Source organism: Elgaria multicarinata, chromosome 1, assembly GCF_023053635.1.
Source record: "Elgaria multicarinata webbii isolate HBS135686 ecotype San Diego chromosome 1, rElgMul1.1.pri, whole genome shotgun sequence".
In the NCBI taxonomy this organism is placed as follows: Eukaryota; Metazoa; Chordata; class Lepidosauria; order Squamata; family Anguidae; genus Elgaria; species Elgaria multicarinata.
In genome coordinates this window covers 141,685,993-141,709,196 of record NC_086171.1, presented here as the reverse complement: position 1 = coordinate 141,709,196, position 23,204 = coordinate 141,685,993, and the positions used below count along the sequence as shown (strand labels likewise).

Genomic DNA, 23,204 nt, shown 5'->3' with positions numbered 1-23,204 from the left:
AACACCTAGAAAGACTCCCCATGTAACTGGGAGGGAAAGATTAACACACACACACACACACACACGCAAGCGCCATTTACCCCTGAAATTCCACACACATGGGAGTATTTAAAAAATTCTACACTCCAATTTTTGTAGTTTGGCTCTTATTATTGTTCTAATCAAGATGCATGAGGGAGTAATTAGCAATATGTTTATGTATTTACTATACTGCACAGTAATTTGAACAATGCCCCCTCCCACTTATTTATTTGTTCAAATAACGATAGCATTTTATCTTATTTGGGAGACACCTGTACTAAAAACCTATCGTCTATGAGGTATATAAGTCTAATCTGCCTCAGAGGGTTGGTATAATGATAAATAAGAACTACAAAGCATCTTGAACATGACTGGAATTAACATGTTTTCGTTAGTGTGCTAGAAATTTATTGTACCAACACCCTGAGTGTAGCAGTACAATTATATTATTTGAATTCACAACCATGATTATTTCTCAAAAATGCTCTCTTACAGTGCAATCCTAGCTCCTGGAACTAGCTCTCTGGAGAGGATTTGAATTAGTAAAAAGTTCCCCTCCATGGGCTGAGGGGTGGGGAGCTCTCTGTGGGCAAACAGCTCCTGCAGGCATTTCTCCCAGTGGCAAGCGCAAGGCCCTGAAACAGGGCATTTTGGGAGGAGGGTGCCAGTGGCTTTTTGATCCACTGGATTCAAAGCTGTGCAGATCCTGCAAGGAACTCATGATCAGACCCCTTAGATACATCAGTCTGGAGCTAGCATGGCCGAATTCCTCCCAATACTTCCAAAAGGAAAGATTTTTGAAAAACCCTCTGTTGAAAAAAAAAAAAACAGGCTGTGGTGCTGGTAGATCTGTCTCACAGCTCTTTACTCCCACTTAGAATCATTTTGTTAATATAGGTGATGCTATGTTTCCTGGGACCTAACACCATCTGACTGCGCAGTTGGGTCAATAAAACGTGTTACCTGAAATGTCACGCATCCTACAGGGAGATATTTTCGATCCTCAAGCATGCTTAAGTATTCAGCAACAAGGGCTGCAGAGTGGACCAAACACTGTGCAGATTCCGCGTGGTTGCTCCTCTCAGAGTGTTTCCCAGCCATGTTCTGCAGCCAGGTGAGTCGCAGGTCTGGGGAGTTCTGGTAACCCTTTGCAATTCTAGTGTTTAAAAACCCAGAAGACTGCCATCAGTGCCTGTTCGCTTGCTTACCTTTTCCTAGACAGCAGCAAGCTCAGCAGAACCCTACCTGTACATCAAGTCAATCAGCATCTCTGGATCTTCCTGGTGCTCTTTCATTTTAACTGTATCAGACAGGATCATATGGAGGTTGAACACAAGATCCTGGACCTGAAATGCAATCAATCAATCAATCAGGACCTGAAACAAATGTTCTGTGCCATTTGTCAGTTATTTTGGAATTATGAGACAGGAAATCAAATGGAAATAAATCACCATTGTGTACTTTGTAAATAAAGTCGTCCAGGAGACAAGTGCATTTTCCTCCAGTACATTTGTCAACCAGTCAATATTTGTTAATTCTGTATTTATTTGTTCATTCTCCAAATTTTGATTGCATTATTTGACTGGATTAACAGTTTCTTAGAAACCTCAAGTCAGATTTCAATTTATTTGTACAAGTCTCCTCTTAACCTAGTTGGGAAATTGAACCCAATGTTTGTTTGTTTATTGTTATTTTATTTAACACATTTTTATATATTATCTTTAATCATGTAAGATTTTGGAGTTGTGTAGGCAACCCCCCCCCATCCCCACCCCCAATATAAACTATTAAGACTTGAATTTAGCAAAACCAAAATAAAAAAATACATTAAAACATGTACAATGTTCAGTTCACAGAAAACATTTTAAAACTTTTCAAATGAACTTGAAATTTTATATCCAAATAATAATTTGGATAAGTAAATCCCCTTTAATTTTAGCCTCTACAGAATGAACTGAGGTCTGGAATTCTAGTCTACATTTTTATGTATCACTTCATGAGTCAATATCATGAGACTCAAGCCCCTAGACACTGAAACTTTCAGTGTCCTGTTCATCTCCAAAGAAAACATTTGATATTCCTTTTGAACCTAAAAGTCAATTAGCTAAAAAATATCTGAGGAAATTAACTGAGTTCCATAGAAGATCTCAAGGAAATCAAATAGTGATCATTTTTCATGCCAAGTAGTATTCCTCCTAACCTGATCAGGAAATGTTGTCTCTCTTAATTCCAGGTCCTCTTCAGCATAGGTCAAGATGGTCTTCAGAGAACGTCTCAGAAACTCTTCATTGAAATTCTGAGATGTTCCCACTAGCGATGAAAGTGACATGGTCACCTGCATTTTCACTCTGGCAAAGTTCTGAAAGAGGAATTGTTACTGAGCCAATAATCTCTTAATCTTTTAGTAATTATATTGTTTTCAATAACACTAGCTTAATATCACCGTCCCAAGCCAGAAAATAGAGCAATCTTGTTTGAGATTTCTAAAAGGGCCTGGCCAGGATTGCTCCTTTTGTTTGGGAACTACGGTTCATTTATGGCTGGATTGCTTTAACTCCAGATTAACTTCTCCTTTCAAGAGTGAAATACAAGGCAAGTCTTTAGATCTATCTCCATTTCGAATAAGTGCCCCTCCCTCAAAAATTCAATGGTGCCCTGTGTCCCACTTGCTTTACAATTTAAGCATGCACCATGATATGATATACTTACATTCCCAATCTCAAAGTTTTGCCTCATAAGGAGATACAGAGAGGCGCTGGCATGTGAGCGTATGGTGCTGATACTACTGCTGCAGTGGCGCAGGAGTCGAAGGCATAAGTCAGCACACTGCTCAGTCTCTTCTTCGAACAGCAGTTCTGGGAACTATAACGGCACCACAAGAGACAAGTCATTCAACCAAAGTAGCTGGGCCTAAAGAGCATCCCAAATGCCAACATGTTGTTACGTTATTTGCACTACGGTGATTATCTGCTCCCATCTCTCCTTGGCCCAGCTGTACACCCAACCTCAGTCAAACAAATCCCAGGTTGCGGGAAAACTGTGGAAGATAAAACTCTTTCCATTTCTCAAAACAAGGTAGCTAAATATTCTTACATTAAGCCTGAAGTATTCATACTGAAGAGGCTCAAAGATCAAATCAGACAAAATATCTCCATTTTGTCGTTCAGACAAAGAACACTCACCTTTGAGACCAGGGCCCTCTGAGTAGCAAAGCAGTGCTGTAGATAAAGAGCACTCTGATTGCAGGCCATGCTATGTAAAAGAGCCTTCAGCACTCCACCAAGAATACTTTCTTTGGATTCAGTCACAGAGACTGTCTGCAATCAAACAGAACAGGGTATAAGAGAAAGCGAGAGAAAGTTACCATTAGAATTGTCAAGGGTGGAAGTAACCTCAAAAGAAAGCAGGGCAAATGGTTACAATGGACGGTTGATAAGCATTTCTAGTGGCATCAGCAGGCCAGGGACAAGAGAAGTGAGGAGAATGTGACTAGCAAAGAATATGACTAGCAAACCATGAAGGAAAATGCCCAGCATGCTCACGGTAATGAGCTTAGCCCTGTTCTTGTAGTATGTTCTGCACCATAAGGTCAGAAATTACAGCAGTTCTTATACACACACACACTTATTCTTAAGACGCTAACAATTAAAATTTTTAGCAGTTTAAAAAAAATCAAAGAAGTTGAAGATTATACTTTATAAAAAGAAAAAGTACAAATAATTAAGTCTGCAATCCTGTGGACACTTACTTCAGAATAAATCCTTTTGAACTGAGTGAGTCTTACATTTGAGAAAATATACAAAGGATTGGATTGCAGAAAGCATTATTATTATCATCATCAGTAGTAGTATTAGTATTTGCACTACCACTACTGCTGCTGCTGCCCTTAAGAGCAAACCCTCACAAGGTAACCTTTCAATAAAAACATTAAAAACAATGGAACAAATGACATAATAGTAAAAATAGACTAAATTATGTTTGATTTACTTGTATTCTTTGTCCTAGCATTTCTAGCCACCCCCTCTTTTCCTATGTGATTTAGTCACCTCAGTAGATGAGGGCTGAGATGACTGAATGTCTAGAAAACAATAGGAGAAATGCCAATACAGGAGAACAATGACCAGCCTAAAATTTAACTACTCGTATGGCAGCCATCAGCAATCAGGAATTCTATGTAGGTCAGTGAGAGGACTCTGTCTCTCCTTCAACAGCCCACTTAGTTTCTGAGTTTGCCACAGAGGAAGGAAAGGCCTTCTCCTGCGGCCAGCAGGGAAATTTAGAGGGCTAGCAAAGGAAAGTCTCTAGCCTGCCAAGATGCTGGAAGCTTTCATGAAGGCTGCAGAGGATAGTGCTTCCTTTCTTCCATGGCCAGCATGGAAACGCAAACTTCAAGCCTCATAGTAGGGTTGGGTTTTTTTGCGGATTAGTAATTTTTGTAGGCTTATTTACAAGGCTATCTTTGATATTAATACTTTCAGCTATACATAAAAAGAAAGGACAAACTCTCCAATAACAATATCAATGCAAACACTCAAGGTATAAAAGACCTACATCACAGCACTGGACCAGTTAAATACAAAATTAATCGTAATTAGAAGTACAATTATGCCAATTGACATTATATACCAATAATTTTTACATTAGTTTGCATTAGTCACTCCAAAACTTCAAAACCACTACATCAGTTATGCTAGTTAGTTATCAGTCCAATATTTCAAAACAACTACATATGAGTTATGCTAGTCAGGCTACAGAACCCCATTGTGTTTCCATTTTGACTCAATAAAGTCTTTGTCAGGTACTCCTGTAGAGATATGCTCAGTAACAGTTTACAGTAACTGATAACATTTAATAATAATTTCACTTTCTGTGTTGGAAAATCTTCCACTGGTATACTGGTCACTAAAGGCAAAATAGCGTTCTCTTATTTGTGGGTTAAAAGTGAGGTAAAAGTGAAAGAGAAAAACAAACACATGTATTATATTGGATATTTCCCCAATTTTCAGTAACACAAACATACCCAAAGTTTGCAGTTAATTTTCACATGGTATTTTCAGCTCACCTTTCCCAGAACATATAGATAACTCTCTAGACCAGTCACCAACAAACAGTAGACTCCACCACAGCTGTCATAAATCAGGAAGTGAATGCAATGATATATATATATATACAAAAACGCCATTCACAGATTAAAGGCACAGAACTCAGCAAAAAGCTTAAGAAAAGCTGACAGATCAAACCAGTAATTTAAACCTGCAGGAGCTAACGATTTAAGGGTAAATATCCAGAAAGCTTTACTCTATAAGAGCAATCTATCTACATCAATCCTGTTTTACAAGTATGGTCTCAACCGCTCAATTACAAAAATAGAAAAATCCTCCCATTTATGTGGCTTATCAATAGCATGGAACACCAGGGGGAGCATCCATAACTTTATTCTTAATCTTACTGTGATGATCAGGCTTAACAGTTTTGTATGTATCTGCAAGTGCATACTGCAACATAGATCACATGAGTAGTGTTACAGTTGGGCATATGTCATAATTTAAAATGCCGACCATCCACATCTATAGTGGCCTCTAATGTCTACACTGTGGGAGCTAGTGTAGGGAAAATCAGAATGTACTAGAAGGTTCTTGAAAGATGTAGCTTTGTAGAATGTACTAATGGTACATTAGAACAACCAGGTAAATCATTCACTTGATGCCAGTGTTTTCTAATTATCTTGTTGATCAAAAAGTATAATGGAGAATACTGTATGGAAAAAATATCCTTGATATAGGATGACCACATTGTCTAGTAAATAGTTGTTCATGTGGAATGCTATTCGCTCTCTTTCTTGCCTCTTGGATTATCCTAATGGATAGCCTCTATTTAGTAGTTTTGTAGCGAAGGATTCTGAATGGATTTTATAACCATGATAAGATGCAGAATGCCACTTAATATGTAAAAATTGACCATATGATAAATAATGCAATATGTGTGGTGGATGATGGCTGGAATTATGGAGCATTGTGTTCCTATCTCTGGGTTTAGAAAACAAACTCACAAACAATAGTCCTTGATCTATATACACCAGAGTATCCAAAAAAGAAATTTGAGATGTAGTATGGTGACTAATAAATTTAGTAGGATATAAATCATCGATTCATGAAACAAAGTCTGAGAAAAGCATAGCATAATTGATGTAGTTGTTCTGAAATATTGGACTGATAATGGACTAGCATAACTGATATAATCGCCTTGAAGTTTTGGATTGACTAACACAAACTGATATTGTAAAATTTATTGGCATATAAAATCAATTGGCATAATTGTACTTTGTACATAATTGATCCACTGCTGTATTGTAATTCTCTTACACCTTGAATGTTTGCACTATTATTAATATATTCAGAACATACTTTCCAGGGGCCATTGCTATTATTGCTAAATATCATATCTCCGTACAGAACAATATCTTTGTGCCCTTCAGACCATTATACATCCTGTAAAATGTTCCTTGGCATCCTCACCTGGACTATTATTTCTAAAGTATCCAAAACAATCAGATTTGCTTCAGTCGCCAAGTTGCCATCAATAAGTGCCTCATGTTCTATCTCTGCCCGTGATCTGGTAGAAGGAAAGAAAAAATTACAAAAAATTCTTCAAAGAAGCAAAGGAAAGGAAACTTTTTTCTATTCTAGCAGGGAAACCACCAAAAAGGTATATTCTGTGCAAATATACTAAAAAGAAGAGAATGAAGAAACCAAATTGCTTAAGGGTTGTTGTTGGGTTTTTTAAAAAAATCATGCTTCGAATCCAAAGATCCAAACTGCGGCATTCATATCAGGGTTTGGGATTTGGGATTCTAAAGCAAAGCTATGGTTTGTATGCAGTGGAGGCTGGTGGCTCAAATGTCAGTGGGGCTGTGAATCCACTCTGAGTTTCAGTCAGAACCAGTAAGAACTCTAAAAGAGCTATTCAAGGTGCAGATTCACTGCCCTACTGACATCGGATCCACCAGCCTCCACTATATAAGATTCCATGTTCAACTCTGGCATTTCAAGTTAAAAGATCAGTTAGTAGGTGATATAAAAGACTTCTGCATGAGACACTCTGCTGCAGATCAAAGTAGACAATACTGGTCTAAATGGACCAAAGGTCTGATTCAGGGTAAAGCAGCTTCATTAACATATAATTTGATTCTATAATAAAGTTAAAAATGCAGGCAACAAAAAGGAAGAACACATACACAAGGGGGGAAGGAAACTCAGTCATTACAATTCTTAGTATATCATAGGGAAGCTAGTGAGAAAATTAAGAGTAAAACAGCTGAAAGGGAATGTCAGTAACTATTTATGACATTTGAATGCATACATTATGCAGTTTAACCATAATCAGAAATAAAGATGCATTTGCATTGGATCGGAATGTGATAAGAATTTTGAAGGAGGAAGAGATGAACACAGTAACCATGGCTTTATGACATCTTCACTTGCTGCACTTGCTGAGTATGTTTTGTACATAATTGTGATTTACTGCTGCTTAGAAGTTTGCTTACGAGACTTCCAGTTAGAGTTTCATACGATCGTATTTCCCAAGCCATGGGACAAACCACTTTCAAAAGTAGTTTGTGATGTGGGTTGGGACTGCCATTCAAACAAACCCACCACCACTAAGCAGATAAGTGGCCTTTCACTGAATCAGACCATTGGTCCTTCTAGCCAAGGACTATCATGATTATCAGCAGTTCTCCAAGGTCCTGGGCAGAGATCCGTCCCAATCCAAGTCTTGCTACTTCTAACTCTTTCAAAATGGACATGCAGAGGTCACACATGGGATCTTCTTACCTATCAAGCATGTGCTTGACTGCTGAGCTCCTCCTGGCCATGCCCAAGTGGGTACAATTGAAGTTATCCTTTGAATTCTAGCAGACGTATTTTGTATATATTCTCCTTTTCATAGGTTTGTGCCTATTTACTTTAGTTTCCCTGCTTAGCTAAATAGCACCTAACATTTCTCCATTAAAGCTGCACAGTATGCAGGAAATGACATATTAAAACTACAAGGTATGCACCCAAAAGAGTTCAGCTAAGTAAAATCAGGGTCGCATTGAAGAAATCGAACATATGATTCACATTTACGTCAATGAAAGTAGTGTGTTATACTTCATGATGTGAACACAGGGTGGTGCTATAGGAATGGATTTCTAAGGCTAATACGACTGGGTCGGTAGGAATAGAAATGTATATACAAAACATCCCACTGCTGATTTGTTTTGCTATAAAATGTACTCGACTTACACCATACAACACGCTTCCTAAAAACTGGTAATGATCTCTCATAATGGCAGCAGCACATATGCTACTGTTTTTCTCAACCTGGACCAGTCAAAATGCAATGCTTGCAACATGCCCACTGCCTGAGGAATGAACTATATTGAAGGCTTCCAAACAAAGTGACCTCAGGTTGACTTAAAAAAAGACCTACATTGTTGAAAAAGTGGGGTTTGGTCCTGATCATTTTCCTTGCACACAGTATTATCATTCACTTGATTTCTATTGCACTGTTAAATTGATTATTATTAGCTGCCTGATAAAAATTCCTACTAGGCACTTTAAGCTACTTCTTCTCTGCAGCTGATTGAGTACATCTTCCTTCTATTTCAGTTCTTGCTTGGAAAAAAGAAAGCATATTTGTGGAAATAAGGTAGGGGAAATCCACACTCCAGTCTTAGAAAGGATGCCAAATTTCTCATGCCAGTATTGGCTCTCACAATGCTCCAACAGGAAGTTTGGGTGATTCAGCTACACTATATCCTATAGTTCCAGTTACAAAGTGGCCTCTCCCAATGCAGAATTGCTTGTCCAAAATCATATATGGACTACAATCTCTCTGGACAAAAATTCATGGTATTGGTATCTATACACAAATACATGCATACATAAGCAGCATATACATGATCTCCTCATATATACTGGTTTGGGGAGGTTGTGTTTGTATGGGAACTCTTTTGTTGTAATATTATTTTGCTGCCCTAATGGTGGAAGGAAACCTTCTTAGAGTCAGGTCCTACTTCAGAGAAGGGCTGGAGCCACATGGAGAGGGAGCTTACTCCCAAGCTCAGCCCAGGCAGTTTAACAACGTAAACTGTCCTCAGCCTATCAGGAAGAGGCGAGGTTAAAACCAATAACGTACATTTTTAAAAATATAATAAATCGCTTTGTTGTGAAAGTTTGTTTACTTACAAGAGGAGAATAAATTGTTAAGGGAGTGGCGGTTGTCATACTGCTATTCCTAAGGCATAATTGGTGGAATTCTACAAGCTCAGAACAATAGCTGTTTTTATAAGGATACTGTAGCTTTTATGCTTTTTATGTTTTTAAACTTTCTATATTTGTTTTGAATGTTTACTGTTTTTAACTTTTGTAAACCGCCCAGAGAGCTTCGGCTATGGGGCGGTATAGAAACGCAATAAATCAACATGCCAAGCTGCTTCTGCTGAGCTTCTGCATCCGGCACAGTCAAATCTCAACCCACTTCTTCCCCAGGACTCTCACACCTACAGCCTGCGCATTTCAGTTCCAGGATGTCCCATGCAGCTGACAACATGGTTGAAGTTGCCAATCACTCCATATCCCCTGGGACCATGACTGTGATAAACCTCTTCAAGGTCTCTTCTGCTCACTTGGCAGAAAGCCACAGCATTCAGGGATCACAGGAGAAAGCATCTTCTCCGCCCTTGGCTGATTTTCCGCTGTCTGAAGGGGGCAGAGTCCCCAAGAAAATTCTCTCCTTGAGCCGGCCTGTGTACAGAGGCTAACTAAACATGTTTGGGGAGCAGGGAATTCTTCTTTACAGGCCAGGTCGGGAAAGTGCAAATGGAGGGTTGTCTTTCCCCACAAATATATGGCTTGGCTCACTCATTGGGCTTTTTCTTGAATCAGACAGGTATCTTTGCCATTTCTCTCAGCTTGTCGTAGGCTCTGCTTGTACAGAGAAGGCAGTAAGTGCCCCGGCCTTGCAGGTGCTGCAAAGGCTTCTAGCATAAGAGGTCTGGAAATGAGGCGTATGGATCTGTGGGCTATTCCTATATCCACTTTCTATGGCATGTGTCTCCCTTGCATTTAGGCTACTTTTAGCAGTCTCCTCCAGAACCTGCTCCCTCATCTCCATGCTCTCCAGCCGGAGGTTGAGGTCCTTGCATTGGTCTGGGCTAGAGGTGGCTGCATGGCTCCGGAGGAGTCTTGCTCTGCCTGGGCTGAGCTTGGGAGTAAGCTCCCTCTCCATGTGGCTCCAGCCCTTCTCTGAGCACTCCTTTGGTGAGAACTCTGGGTCCTCTCCTTCCATGAAAGAGAACATGATGTGCTTCTACAGGCTTTGGAGGCTTTGGAGTTTCATCAATGTCCTATTGGCCAGAGCTAAGCAGGCCCAAAACTTGGAGGGCTTCTCTCCCATAAGTAGCTACCTGAAATTACAATCAACAACGGCCTGCCTACCAGAGCAAGTGGGAGGACCAATCAGCCTAAGGCTACCTTCCTCCGCTGTAGGAAAATGACACAATTACTTTGCCATAGGGAAACGCTTGTGAATGGTGTCACTGGATGACCAGGAAACAGATAACAGGACTGCAATATTCACACCACACTGGCAAACGTGCCTCATGTTACAGAACCACGGGAAACATCCTGAACCAGGATATACACACTCTTACACTTTACAGCCAAGTCATTTTGCAAAGCATTTCAATTTTCCACAATCTGGACACTCAAGAGCTTTTTAGAAGGCAGCAAGCATGCCAAGCAAAGCTAAAACAGTAACTCCTACCCTTAATTAACCCACCCCTCCACCCCAAACATTTCAAATTCTAGCTGTACAGCAAAAGTTGCAGTTGCGCACGGGCATCCAAAGCTTCTGCCAAGCATTAAAAGCCAGAATTGCAGTGAGAGTATGCAAAAGTACAAAGTGGCAACCAAAAATAAACAAAACACAGCAGTATACCAATGCTACAATACCTGGCCGGTTTGTGGCTTCTAAAAACACAGCACATGTGGAAAAATAATCAAAGTGATGGATTAGGGGAGGAAAGAAGCAAGCTTTGAGAACTCCAGAATGCTCTAACGGAGTAACCAACTATGGTGTGTCTACTCTCTGCAAATACATCTAAGGGCTCCTTTTGGGAATTTAAAGCATGCTGTGTCAGTGGTATTAGTGCATAGTTTTCTCTTTAGTATACTGCAATTCTATACACGTCTGTTCAGATGCAAATCCCACATATTTCCATGAGCCTTACTCCCAGGTAAGTGGGTACAGAATTGCAGCCTCCATTTGTTTAAACCAAAGGACATGGGTGATAGACCCTGTCAACGCTATTACGAGATTAGTCCTTGCCCAGTTCTAAACCTGCCCGTATAGTGATCCACCAAGCTTCAAAGGTGCATGGCTAGTCCCTATATTTACCAAATGGCTGTTCCAAACTTAAAGTATTTGGGTAAGGTAGCATTACTTGTCAAGTTTTTCTGTGTTCTGCCGCCAGTGAGTCATATCCTTTCTCCATCTCAGGTTCTCTTGACTTCCAAATGCACTCCCAGAAGGACTCCTTTCTGTCGGGCAATTAAAAAATTGCTTTTAATGTTCAGTTTTTAAAGCTAAAAATAGGTATCATGACTACACTCCACTGCACACAAGGAATAATTAACCACAATGGGACATTAGATAAGTACCACACTTCAAAATTAATTATCATAAATGTTAACCCATCCTTTCAATAAAATATAAAAAACACTATTGGTTTGAAGCTAAAGAGAAGATCTAGGTTATTTTCTAGAATCTCTTATTAAAACTACTGCTATTCCTAAAATCAAGATTACCTTGGCATCAATCTGTTATGTTTCAGACATGAGATCTTCATGCATTATTCACATGAAAAGAACTCCATATGATAATTGGAGAGTGGGAAAGCATAACCCCTGGTGTCAGGAACATCACTGGCCCCACCCTGGACATCCAGATGTTGGTATGGACAACTGCAGGGAGGACACCTCGTGCAAAGCCTTCTTCTCTGAAGACATCTGTGACAGCATGTGGCTATCCAGGGGCAGGGCCTATACAGACACGTCCAGCCCTGCTTCCTCGTTACTGGGTGGAGCAGGGCTGACTCTAGATTTTTGAGTGCCCCTGGGGCAAGGTACCATCAATGCCCCCCTCCCACATTGGCTTAGTTCACACAACACGACAACCCATATTGAATGGCAAGGATTGCACTATTGTAAAGGGAAACAATGCAGTATGGGTTGCATGACCAGCACTTACCTAATGACAACCCACACTCAACCTATACACACCAGTGGCTGGGTTCACATGATCATTGGGGGAAACAACACAGTATGGCTGTTTCCCCTGCCCCTATGCATGCTGCTCGCATGACCGGCATTTACCTAATTACCCATGTCATGTTGCTAGGTCATCCAGTGCAGTGGGGGTGGCTTCTAAACCCACCACACAACCCCTACAAGTCATGGATTGTGGCAAGGGTTAGAAGTATCCCGCTGGCCCACGGTCAGATGACACAGCTCCCCACAACATGGTGCAGGTAATTAGGTAAATGCCAGTCACACGAGTGGCACACATGGAAGCAAGGGAAACAACCATACTGAACCCAGCCACTGTTCTGCATGGGTTGAGTGTGGGTTGTCATTGAAAAATGGTTGTTGAAATGTGGATTGTTTTGCTGTGTGAACCCAGCAACCATGTACTCATAGCATAGCAACCCACAAACAGTACTCATAGCTTGTTGTTGGGTTGTGAATTGTGGGTTCAAATCATGATTTGTTAGTGCAGCTGGGTTCATACAACACAACAACCCATCTTACAACAACAACCTACATTTCAACAACAACCCACACTCAACCTTGATCTTGTTGTGTTGTGTGAACTAAGTCTCTGACTGGGTTCAGACAATATGCTACAACTTGTGAGCCATGACACCTGTAGGTGCCACTTTGCATATGCAAAGTGTTGTGTCATGCAAACCTGGGTTATGCGAAGGTTGTTAATCGGGGGGGGGCTTTTTTTTCTGCCATCAGGGACAACAGTCAACTTACCCAGCTGTCCCCTGCTTCGCCGTACCATTTCTTGCCTTGCCCCAATGCTCCCCAGTATTGCTTCTTCAAGCTTCGCTCTCATATCTTTTGACTTCTTAAACGTCAGACTGTTCATTCTTTCAAACACTTTCTTGCCCTGAATGTTTCACAAAAGAAGGGCAAGAACATGTCTTTAAAGAACTGAGTCTTTAAAAACAAACAAGCGAGCAAGTAAAATTGGAATGCCCAAGAAGGGTGAGCAATTTATGTAGGAGCTGATCATTGTTTCATCTAGGGAGATGCTTGCAAAAGCAAAAAAGTGAGAAATAACAGCTGAAAATACAGGAACGAGCTGGTGAATACGAAAGCAGCCATTAGCATGTTCTGGGGAACTGCGCACTTTCCCGAGGTTCCGGAAAGTGTGTTTTCCCCTCCTCGCTTTCTCCCCCACTGGTCCAATCGGTGCCTTAAAGGCCCTCTTAACACAAGGCTACCTTTAAGGCCCTGATTGGAACAGAGGAGGGTGGGAAAGCGTGTTTCCGAAGCCTCTGGGAAATGCGCTAATGGCGCCATTTGCATAGACAGGGGGTGAAGGGCGGGCAATTCCCAGGGGCTTGTGAGTCTCCCGAGAGCACAGCAGGGGCTCGCGTGGCCAGACTCATTGGGGTGGACTGTGCAAGAGGGAGGGCGAGCGCTCGCAGGGTGGACACAGGATGCGTCTGTAAAACCCTAGTGAATGAACACTCCCTGGCTTTCAAGAACAACCGGTGGGTGGACTATCAGCAGAGCCTTATATGACTGAGTGAAGGGAGAAGAACTGAGCCTCCAATAATTCAGAAACAAAAAAGTAAAACAGACTGGAACTTAGTTTGATGAAGACATAAAGCAGGCTTCTCCAACCTGGGGCCCTCCAGATGTGCTAAGCTGCAACTTTCATCATTCCCAGCCAGGATAGACAATGGGAATAATGGGCGTTGTAGCCCAATACATCTGGAAGGCACCAAGTTGGGGAAAGTGACATGAAAGGGTGGGAAATATAATGGTTAGCGTCCAATGCCACCTGCGCAATAGCGGGACCCACTGCTAGTGCAATGGGGGAGCCAGCGGATCCTGCAGCAATTGGAAATGAGACCAAACGCTTGTTTCTAGAACAGGTGAAGTCAGCGGAGTACTGGATATGGCCCACAGGGGACATTTTTAGAAGTCCCATTTTCAATGGAGTATAGGCTGTGTGTTTCTGAATACCATTTCATTTCTCTGAAAACAACAACCAAACCTCTCGACTGTCATTATCTTGCTCTTACTACACCTTGTATTCAAAGCAGGAAACACAGAGATAGAGCAAATCCAACAAGCGGTTAAGCTGCAGCACAGAGAGGTCTGTGAACCATTTCTGCAGGACGCTTTCATCGGCGTTCTTCAGGACCCACAAGAGACAGATCAAAAGGTTCCGGCTTGACTCGGCTGAAAACGTCGAGTGCTGCCTGTTGGTCTGAACACAGAACGAAAACTGATTACAATCACGACTGTTCCTTTCAGTATGGTCCCGAAGTACTTGCTCAATCAAATAATGCTATTCTTTAGGTCTTTTGGAGGTTTTAAAGTGGGATTCCAGCTGGTCAAACAAACCTATTGCCATCCCTCTGAACTTTTAACTTAAAAACGTGTGGGCATTTCTTTCTGGCCTGTTACAAAGCGGGGCAGAGAAGTTTAAATCTTGATGTGCAACCAAAAAGTTTATTATTGCACCACTAGGTCTTAAGAATAGAAATAATCTTGTTCCAGCACAATCTATTTGTCACCTCCTCTCACCCACTCTCCTTCTTCCACAAAGCTTCCAAAGAAGAACAGTGGCATCTGTTCGTGATCAGGATTGCCACCCACTCTTCCTGCCCTGCAAATACAGGGCTTGCATATTTATATGTTCACAGATGTTCTGGAGGAAGAATGATCTTTCCTTTTTTTGTACCGATGAAGTGAGGAGAAAACTGCTGGGCCGGGTAAGCTGAGGGACAGAGGTTCCTGCGATGGCCATGGCAACTGTCTGGCTTATCATGTTCCCGCCCTCGCTTTCGTAGTCCTCTGCTGTGCAGCTCGGCCTTCCACGCTGATTGTGGCTTTCTGCAAAGAGACATGCCAATCTCAGTGAGATACCATTGCAACAGGTCACCTCCTCACACTCCTTAATACAGTGTCATTCAGCATAAACAGTGGAAGCTGCCTCATAGTGGGTCAGAGTTCCACCATTTTGTATACAGTTCCCATCCAGGGCCTCTTATATATGATTCTCCCACCCAGGGCCAATGTCCGGGGTTAGCATGATTACACAACCACCGGGCCAAGATTCCGGCAGGGGGTCCACTGCTAACTCCTAGAGGCCTCTGGCCCTGCTCTTCCTCCTCCCCCTCTTCCTAGTTGTTGATTCCAGTTCACTTTCCTTTCCCAAGCATAGAAATATTGACAAGGGCAAGGAGGAGGCACTTCCACTTGCCTTGGCCTCCAGCAGTAAAGTAGGTCCACTTAGGGAGGGAGTCCTACTGGCGACATCTTGCCTATGGGCCCCCAAAATCTGAAGCCAACATTCCTCCTAACTGAGCTGTTTACAAGGCCCGTTGGGCTTAGCTTTAGAAACAGAACTGTAACTTGGGCTTTCAGACCATTAAAATATTAATGTAGGCAAGCCCTGAATGTTGAGAAAGGCATGCAAATCCACTTAATCATTGTCAGGTATGAGCCCCGCTATAGACTAAATAAATATCTATTGTGCTAGCAACTGTTCAGTGGGTGGCAGAGAAGATATTGGCCCTTAAAATGTCCTGTCCTGTGCAACTGTGTTGCAAAATTTCATCATTAATGCGGAATCTGCGTGATTTTACGACATAATCCTATGTATGCTTAGACAGAAAAAAGTCCTACAACTTCCAGATTCCCCAGCCAGCTATGCTGGAAATTGTACAACTTTTTTTCTGCCTAAATATGTATAGGATTGTGCCCTTGATCACTTATTTACTTGATATGGTTTAGCTGTCTCTTTTTTTAAAGAAAAAATTGCTTGTTCAGCAGAAAGACAGGGAGAAGTACAAGCTTAGTGGCTAATTTGCCATTCTTCCTAATGCACGAGAAAAGTATAGCATACAAAATACCTGTGAAATCATACAGCTGGGGCAGACTCTCCATGATGACACCAATCAGAGGCAGGTACAGTGTAGCCACCCTGGCCTTTACCTGTGGGTCAGAGTACCGTGGGTCGGAGTCATGGCTCGATAGCAAGTTGTGTACCATATTGATGACTTTCTTATGCAATCCAAATAAACTGTTAAAATACAGTTGGAAGTATTAGTTCATAGTTTTAAAGCAAAGAAGACTTGGTAAACACACACACACAAACACAGAGTTCAGTTTTGCTCCTTTAAACGGAATTCTTTATATTGGGCTTTTATATGTAGTACATTTTTCAGTTTCATACTCATAGTAAAAGACAAACATTTGGCCATTTGTTTAATTCCTTGCCCGTGAATCTGTGGGGTTGCAAAAAGAACTGACACTGGTTAGCTATGTACAAATGGAATGACAGAGATTCTCCTTTCCTCAGTGCATACAGATGTAGCAATCTCAGACAACAAACCCAATCCTGAGATCATTCGCTATTATAATAAATGAGTAAAAGCGGCACAGATCCCCGTGATCAGATAGACTCCATGTAAACTGCCAAATGCATTTTACAAAAATTATTTATTAACAGAATTTGTATGCTACCCATAGGCTGGTGACACAAAATGTTGTTTTCTGCTTTAGAAACAGTGGGGGTCAGTGAGACTTTGTATGTTTTTGTACTTTACATTGTGCGGTATTCTTGACCCCAATGTGGAATGACACTCTTCTACTGCAAAAGGGAAGGTCTCAATAAAGCAGGGGTAGGCGATTTTGGGTTCTCGTGCAGTGAGGGGTGGGGAGGATTTTCAATCCCTGGCCTACCTTGACATCTTACTACCATGACAAAAGAAGTGGCATCTTACCACCAAAATTCAACAGCAAACCACTACAGAGACTCAAAAGAGCCACATTTAATTGAAAACAGGCCTAATAATAATAATAACAACAACAACAACAAATTATTTCTTACCCGCCTCTCCGTTTGGATCGAGGCAGGAAACAACAATAAGTATAAAATACATAGAACTGAATTAAAAACATAATATGCATTATTAAAACATCCCCAAAACATCCTAAAATTCCACTGGATAGGCCTGCCGAAATACATCAGTCTTTATAGCTTTCTTAAATGCTAAAAGGTTATTAAGTTGAGTCTCCTCCGGCAGGCCATTCCAAAGTCTGGGAGCAGCAGAAGAGAAGGTCCTCTGGGTAATACTTGTCAGCCTAATTTTGGCAGACTGAAGTAAATTCTTCCCAGAGGACCTGAGTGTGCAGGGCGGATTGTACGGGAGAATGTGACATTTTTGAGTACCTGTAGTAGTTTGCCACTGAATTTTGGCAGCAAATCAGGGGCACTGCCCAATTTGAGCTGTCAGTTATGCTTTAGAGTGGATTCCTGCATTGCGCAGGGAGTTGGACTCAATGGCCTTATAGGCCCCTTCCAGCTGTACTATTCTATGATTCTATGAGCAGTGTAGGGGCAGCAGCAGGGGTAGAGGAGGCCAAGTTGAAGGCATCCCCTGGGCTACGTGTCCCCCACTTCCACAATAAAAGCACGACATTTCAATTTGCACATGGTATCATGCTTAATCGCTTTCAGTAGGAGTATGTTTGATCCCAATACTGAATTGGTCCAGTCAATTTTTCTATGCATGAAACAAACACAGAAGACCATACATTTCATAGCAGAAATTAATATGTAGGCCTGTGGCAATTAAAGCATAATACAACCATCCATTGATTGTGATCCCATAGTAGATGGAGTGCCATTACAGGGATCTTCCCTTTGTATTGCTGGCAATGAAGCAGCTAAAAAGGCTGCCCTGGTAGGCAGCATCTGAGGACAGCAATCTAAGTAGATATAAAGAGCTGCTGACCTCGAGAGAGACTGAGACTTGAAAAAGAGCATATTTCCTTTCTTTTCACTCTAATATCACATTTGAATGCAACCCTGCCTTGGGCAGGATTCTGCTTGTGGGAGGTTAGATCTGCTTTGCATTATTCAACCCTGCTAGAAACAATGTATAATCTCACCCGTCTGCATCAGGATCTAAAATGACAGCCAGCTCAGTCAGCACCAGGCCCGCCAAGTAATGCTGCTGGCGGAAAGGCAGAGACAGTTCAAACATATTTGCAATCTTCTGATCCTGGACGTTTGTTGAGAATCCAGAACTCTGTTAGAGAAACGAAGATCGGCCCTTGTAAGTTTTACTGTGCATGTTAGATCACAATGTGTAGCCTCCATTATCCCCAACAGCTCAGGACAGACATTTTAAAACAGAGATAATGGTATGGGCATTACATTTTTGTTGTTGTAATCCTGACAGATGTGGCTGCAGGAGCCATATATCAAAGATTTAAAAAACAGACTAAATACTTTTATTTGCAGAATCCTGGCTAACACAGACATTTGGTAAAAGCCAACCTAAGTCCTGTGTAGAATAGAACCATTAAAGTGAATGGGACCTAAGGTAGGCATGACTATCGTAAACCCCATTTAATCCAATGGGTCTACCCCTAGTAGGATTTATGTTGGATTTTTCCCATTGCTCTCTATTTTTGCATGTTCCCAATAAGTGAAACCAGAATTTCCCTATTTAATTTTGTTACAGGTGCTACACCACTAAACACAGAACTGAATCTCTAGAATAACGTTTACTTACAATTTATTTTTTGTAATTAGTAGCATTTGAAATTACTTCAATAAAATACAAACAAATGTACAATATATTTCTATAAATAAATTTGCTTTCCGCCCACCTACCTTAATTTTCATGAAACATATACTTTAGGCTATGGTTGCATAATGTTCCCATTCTTTCCAATTTCGGAATTTAATAACATCTGCAGTATTTTGCATATAGTATTTGTATATGTAAATATGAGACTAATTCCCTGTATTTTGCTGCCCTGGAGTTGCAGAACTGAAGCACAGCATACTCTAGGATATGCTACCGAGAGCCCCTGGGATGCTGCATCCCAAAGCCTTCTAGGAAGAACGTCATGACAAGAGGAAGGCCAACCTGGCTTCATCCAGTCAGAGAAAGAGCTGCTGCTCCAGTATTTATTTTTCTGTTTACTCTCGTTTATCCTTTTGCATTGTGTATATTAAACTGCAAGCCTGTCTTATCTTTTAATCTCTTTACAGTACTTAAAGAACAGTAAGTTTTTTTGTTATTAATGATGAACTGTAGTAATCATCACTGTCATCACTATCATCACCAAAATCACAATAACAATAATAAATGATAATAATAAAAAGAAGTAATAACATGGGACATGTCTTCATAGCCAGGATCAAGATGGATGCCAACAGAGGGTGGTATACCACACAGTCAACATTTTAATGCAATTTTCACAGTTACAGTCACACACAGACACAGTCTTCCCCAGGGGAGAAGAATCATTGGAAGTGTGATGCCCTGTTATGGTCACAAAAGAGTTTCTGAGTTTTTCCTGTGATTGCAGTGGTTTAAATAAGAATACTGCTCTTCTGTGAATTCTCCAGGGATGAAATCAGAGATCATGGAGTCATTGCAGAATAGTAGCAAGGATCATTTGACAGAGACACAGACAGTTATCATATTTTGATGCTTTCCCTTCAACCAGGTTACATGCATTCACATTTAGGATAGGTCACAATGGCTTTTCTTTTGAGGATCAGATACACTCTTTCAGTGCTTCTGAGTTTTGCAGTGCAGACACTAGCAGACACTGGTCCCCTGCTAGTCAACACGGCTAGGGGTGCCTTGTCAGAAAATGTGTCTAGGAGACTCTCTTTTCTCCTCGCTGTCTGGCACCCATTTGGTTTAAAGTTCTTCTGTAAAGGAGCCTGCATGCTAATTACGTAAATGAGCACCAAAGGACAACCTGCATTCAAAATACAATCGTGCTAAGAATGTAATCTCATTTGACATGAGATGCCACAGCCCACTCGATGATTATCCCTAAACCCAGCAACATTTATTCTAGACATCCTTTGGTCCGCTGCCCACCTGAGATGTTGCTGAGGACACTGAAGGGGATGGGGATGCTGGCGGTGTCAGCAGACTGCATGGTAAATTCAGAGTAACGTAGTGTTCGTGGCTGCAGACAATCCGGAGGAAGTCCAGCCTCAAGGACACGAGGGAGATTGGGTTCGGTAAGGAATAGAGCTTGGATGACACCTTGCAAATTTGGGGGAAAGTACATTTGATCATTACAAGCCACACTGAGTCACTATCACACACAAATTGCAAAGTAAATGTATCCTCCTGCTAGACAGCAGTTATAGGTAGCCAAAATAGAGCACGTTACATTGGTTGGTCATAAAAAAAATGAGCAATGCACCCACAACTTTCTAGATTAGATGGAAAATAAGTGGAAGCTTTCCCATGCAGCTTCAAGACCTATGATCTAGATCAGCCCAAGAGCTGCCTTGGTGGCTCAGACTTAGGTCCATCTAGTCCAGCCTTTTGTTTCCACTGATGGATGAATAGATGCCTCTGGAGACCCACAAGCTGGGCGGCAATGGGAATAGCCTTCCCCAGTGGTTGGTCCCCAGATGGCAGCCAATTATTTTTTAAGTGGTGCAGACCTCTGGCCTCAACTGAAAACAAGGCACAGAACCAGCCCCACATTGATAACTTTTTGTGGGGGAGAGGCCTAGAAGTAGAAGCTGTTTTACTTGGCCCACCTTCAGGTGTGTTTTTGCCTTGCCCCGCCCATCTCCATGCCGAAAGCCTGCCTCTCATCACACCACCCGCCAGCCACTTGGACGAACTTCCCTCCAAATGGGATTCTTCTTCCTCCTCCCCCTTCCCTCCAAGGATCTCCCTTAGACCAACCCATTCCCACTCTACAAACCCTCTCCTTATCTGGAGTGTTATCACTGTACCTGTTTGTAGTAAGCCTTAACAAGGCTAAACACAAATCCTCTGTCCATGACAGACAACAGGTCATTGAGAAAGAACGCTAAACTAGTGTTGAGCCTTTCAATCATTTCCGTATCCTATGTTGAAGGGAAAAGAGCAGAGTGTTGCAACAAAGATTAACACTGAACTTTCACACCAAGGCCCCAATTCGACAGCTTGCCCTGTGTCCGGAAGTTATCTTTCAGGATCAGGGGTTACATTTTGACAAGAGTACAGCTGAATTGCTTCCATTACCTTCTGAAAGCGGGAGACTATATCACTGGCAATTGTGCTGACCAGAGCAGCTATGTCATCCATGAAGCGCTCTGGAAAACGATTCTTCCTCGGCGCATCGAGTTTGTCAGCAAAATACAAATGATGCACCATACTTTTCACCTGGAGGGAACATATATTACTAGTTGCAGTCACTTGCCGGAAAAAGGTCAGCCGTAGAGAGCATTGTGGTTTGATACTTTTCCTTAAACTAGATTTAACGGTTACAACAATAGCTATAGATTCATCTTCCCTGGCGATGGGCTGAACTTTAATCTCCAAACATTTCCTGGGGTTTCATGCAGCGCAAAACATCCTTTTTCATTCGGGTTTGTGTGTGTGTGTGTGTGCGTGTGTGTGTGTGCGTGCGTGTGTGCGTGCGTGCGCCTGCTTTGGCCTGAGATGCTTCTTCTTCTAAGCTCTGCTTTCCTTCCCAACCCATCTTCACAACATGATTCCAGCCAATTGAAGAGCACATAGTAAAGGTGATGCAATCAGAGCCCTACATAGCCAAGCAGAAGACTCATTCCCTGTCTTGCCACACTGGAAAAGCAAGCAATGAATCAGTGCAGGATCCAGGGGATTTGGGAGCCTGGGGCAAGTTGCCCCCTTCCTGAGTGTGCCTCCACCCCCCTCACTGCTGCCTGTTCAGCAATCCCTCTGGGACCAAACTGCATCACTTCCCAGATGGGACAATGGAGGATGATGCTCCTTTACTAGTTGCTGTGCCTGCTCACACATTTTAAGGGGGCGGATGAACAGGCAGGGAGAACAAAGAGCAGGCTCTAGGGATGGGAAGCACCCTGTTTGCTGGGATGCAGGCCTATGTGGTCATGTTGGCCCTGAAAGAAACCACTTCAGTGCAGTATGCTAAGTTGCAGCGCACTGCCCCAGTTCCCTAGGCAACAGAGACACCCCACCAACATTTCTGTAACCGACTGAGTCCCCACCATCTCCACCAATGAAAAGGGTATGTGAAAATGTCTTTGAAAAGCTCCACGCCTCTCTCCCATCATTGTCTCATCTCATCTCTAACCCTCACTATTTGGAATTATTCTTACAGGGCTTTTCGACAGCTGCATTGGTGTTGATAACACCTGGAAATCAGCAAAATTAAGAAGCCAAGGAAAATTTATCAAAGAATTTTTTTCCCCAATGAACGGTCTTCCTGTCCCCTTACCATAAGTTCAAAGAAGAACCACGCCTGTTGAAGGGCAGCTTCACGTACACTTCCACTGCAGACGACCCACTGCAAGGCCAGTTCCTCATGGAAAAGCTAAGCAGACAAATTCAAATTCGCATTTGATGGTCAATTGCATAATCATTCCCCAACACATAATCCACAAAAAATCCCCACATCTGAATAACAACAAACGAACATACAGGGAAGGATGACAGGAAGCAAAATGTGTGTGAAAGGAACAGCAATGGTAAATGTCCTTTGATGAAATACTTGAGGAACAATGTCAGGCCACAAGATTGTAGTGTATGAGAAAAACATTTCCCATCACTTTGGTTCAGAATGTTATTATCGGTGTCAACAATAATATGTTAATAATTTCTCAAAATGTATGACGCTTAAATTTGTTTTAAACATTTTGCTCAATATTTTCTTAGCAGAACCAAGGTGCACTAAATGATAATTTATTCAAAGTAAATGATAATTTATTAGATCCAGACTTACCATGGTTAGAGCAAGCCCAGCAAAATCAATGTGACTACTTAAGTCCCATTCATTTCAATGGATCAACTTTAAGCACGACTAAGTTGAGCTCTAACTGTGTGTCAGCTTTCTCCAACC

The 23,204-nt window shown here is 41.8% G+C and overlaps 1 protein-coding gene across 6 annotated transcripts in view; it reads right to left on the bottom strand.

Annotated features, from left to right (window-relative positions):
* The window catches only part of DOCK7 (dedicator of cytokinesis 7), a 143,232-nt gene that overhangs the window by 25,645 nt on the left and 94,383 nt on the right, over positions 1 to 23,204 (bottom strand). For all 6 annotated transcript variants that reach the window (XM_063138024.1, XM_063138033.1, XM_063138049.1 and 3 more), the window contains 16 exons: positions 22,584 to 22,679; positions 21,386 to 21,526; positions 21,115 to 21,228; positions 20,234 to 20,404; positions 18,273 to 18,412; positions 16,229 to 16,398; positions 15,055 to 15,206; positions 14,395 to 14,577; positions 13,107 to 13,242; positions 11,510 to 11,606; positions 6,537 to 6,633; positions 3,204 to 3,338; positions 2,731 to 2,883; positions 2,222 to 2,380; positions 1,267 to 1,367; positions 985 to 1,177 (listed from right to left, as the gene is read on the bottom strand). In XM_063138024.1, coding sequence (XP_062994094.1) covers positions 985 to 1,177; positions 1,267 to 1,367; positions 2,222 to 2,380; positions 2,731 to 2,883; positions 3,204 to 3,338; positions 6,537 to 6,633; positions 11,510 to 11,606; positions 13,107 to 13,242; positions 14,395 to 14,577; positions 15,055 to 15,206; positions 16,229 to 16,398; positions 18,273 to 18,412; positions 20,234 to 20,404; positions 21,115 to 21,228; positions 21,386 to 21,526; positions 22,584 to 22,679 — 2,238 coding nt within the window. The remainder of the gene's footprint in view (positions 1 to 984; positions 1,178 to 1,266; positions 1,368 to 2,221; positions 2,381 to 2,730; positions 2,884 to 3,203; positions 3,339 to 6,536; positions 6,634 to 11,509; positions 11,607 to 13,106; positions 13,243 to 14,394; positions 14,578 to 15,054; positions 15,207 to 16,228; positions 16,399 to 18,272; positions 18,413 to 20,233; positions 20,405 to 21,114; positions 21,229 to 21,385; positions 21,527 to 22,583; positions 22,680 to 23,204) is intronic.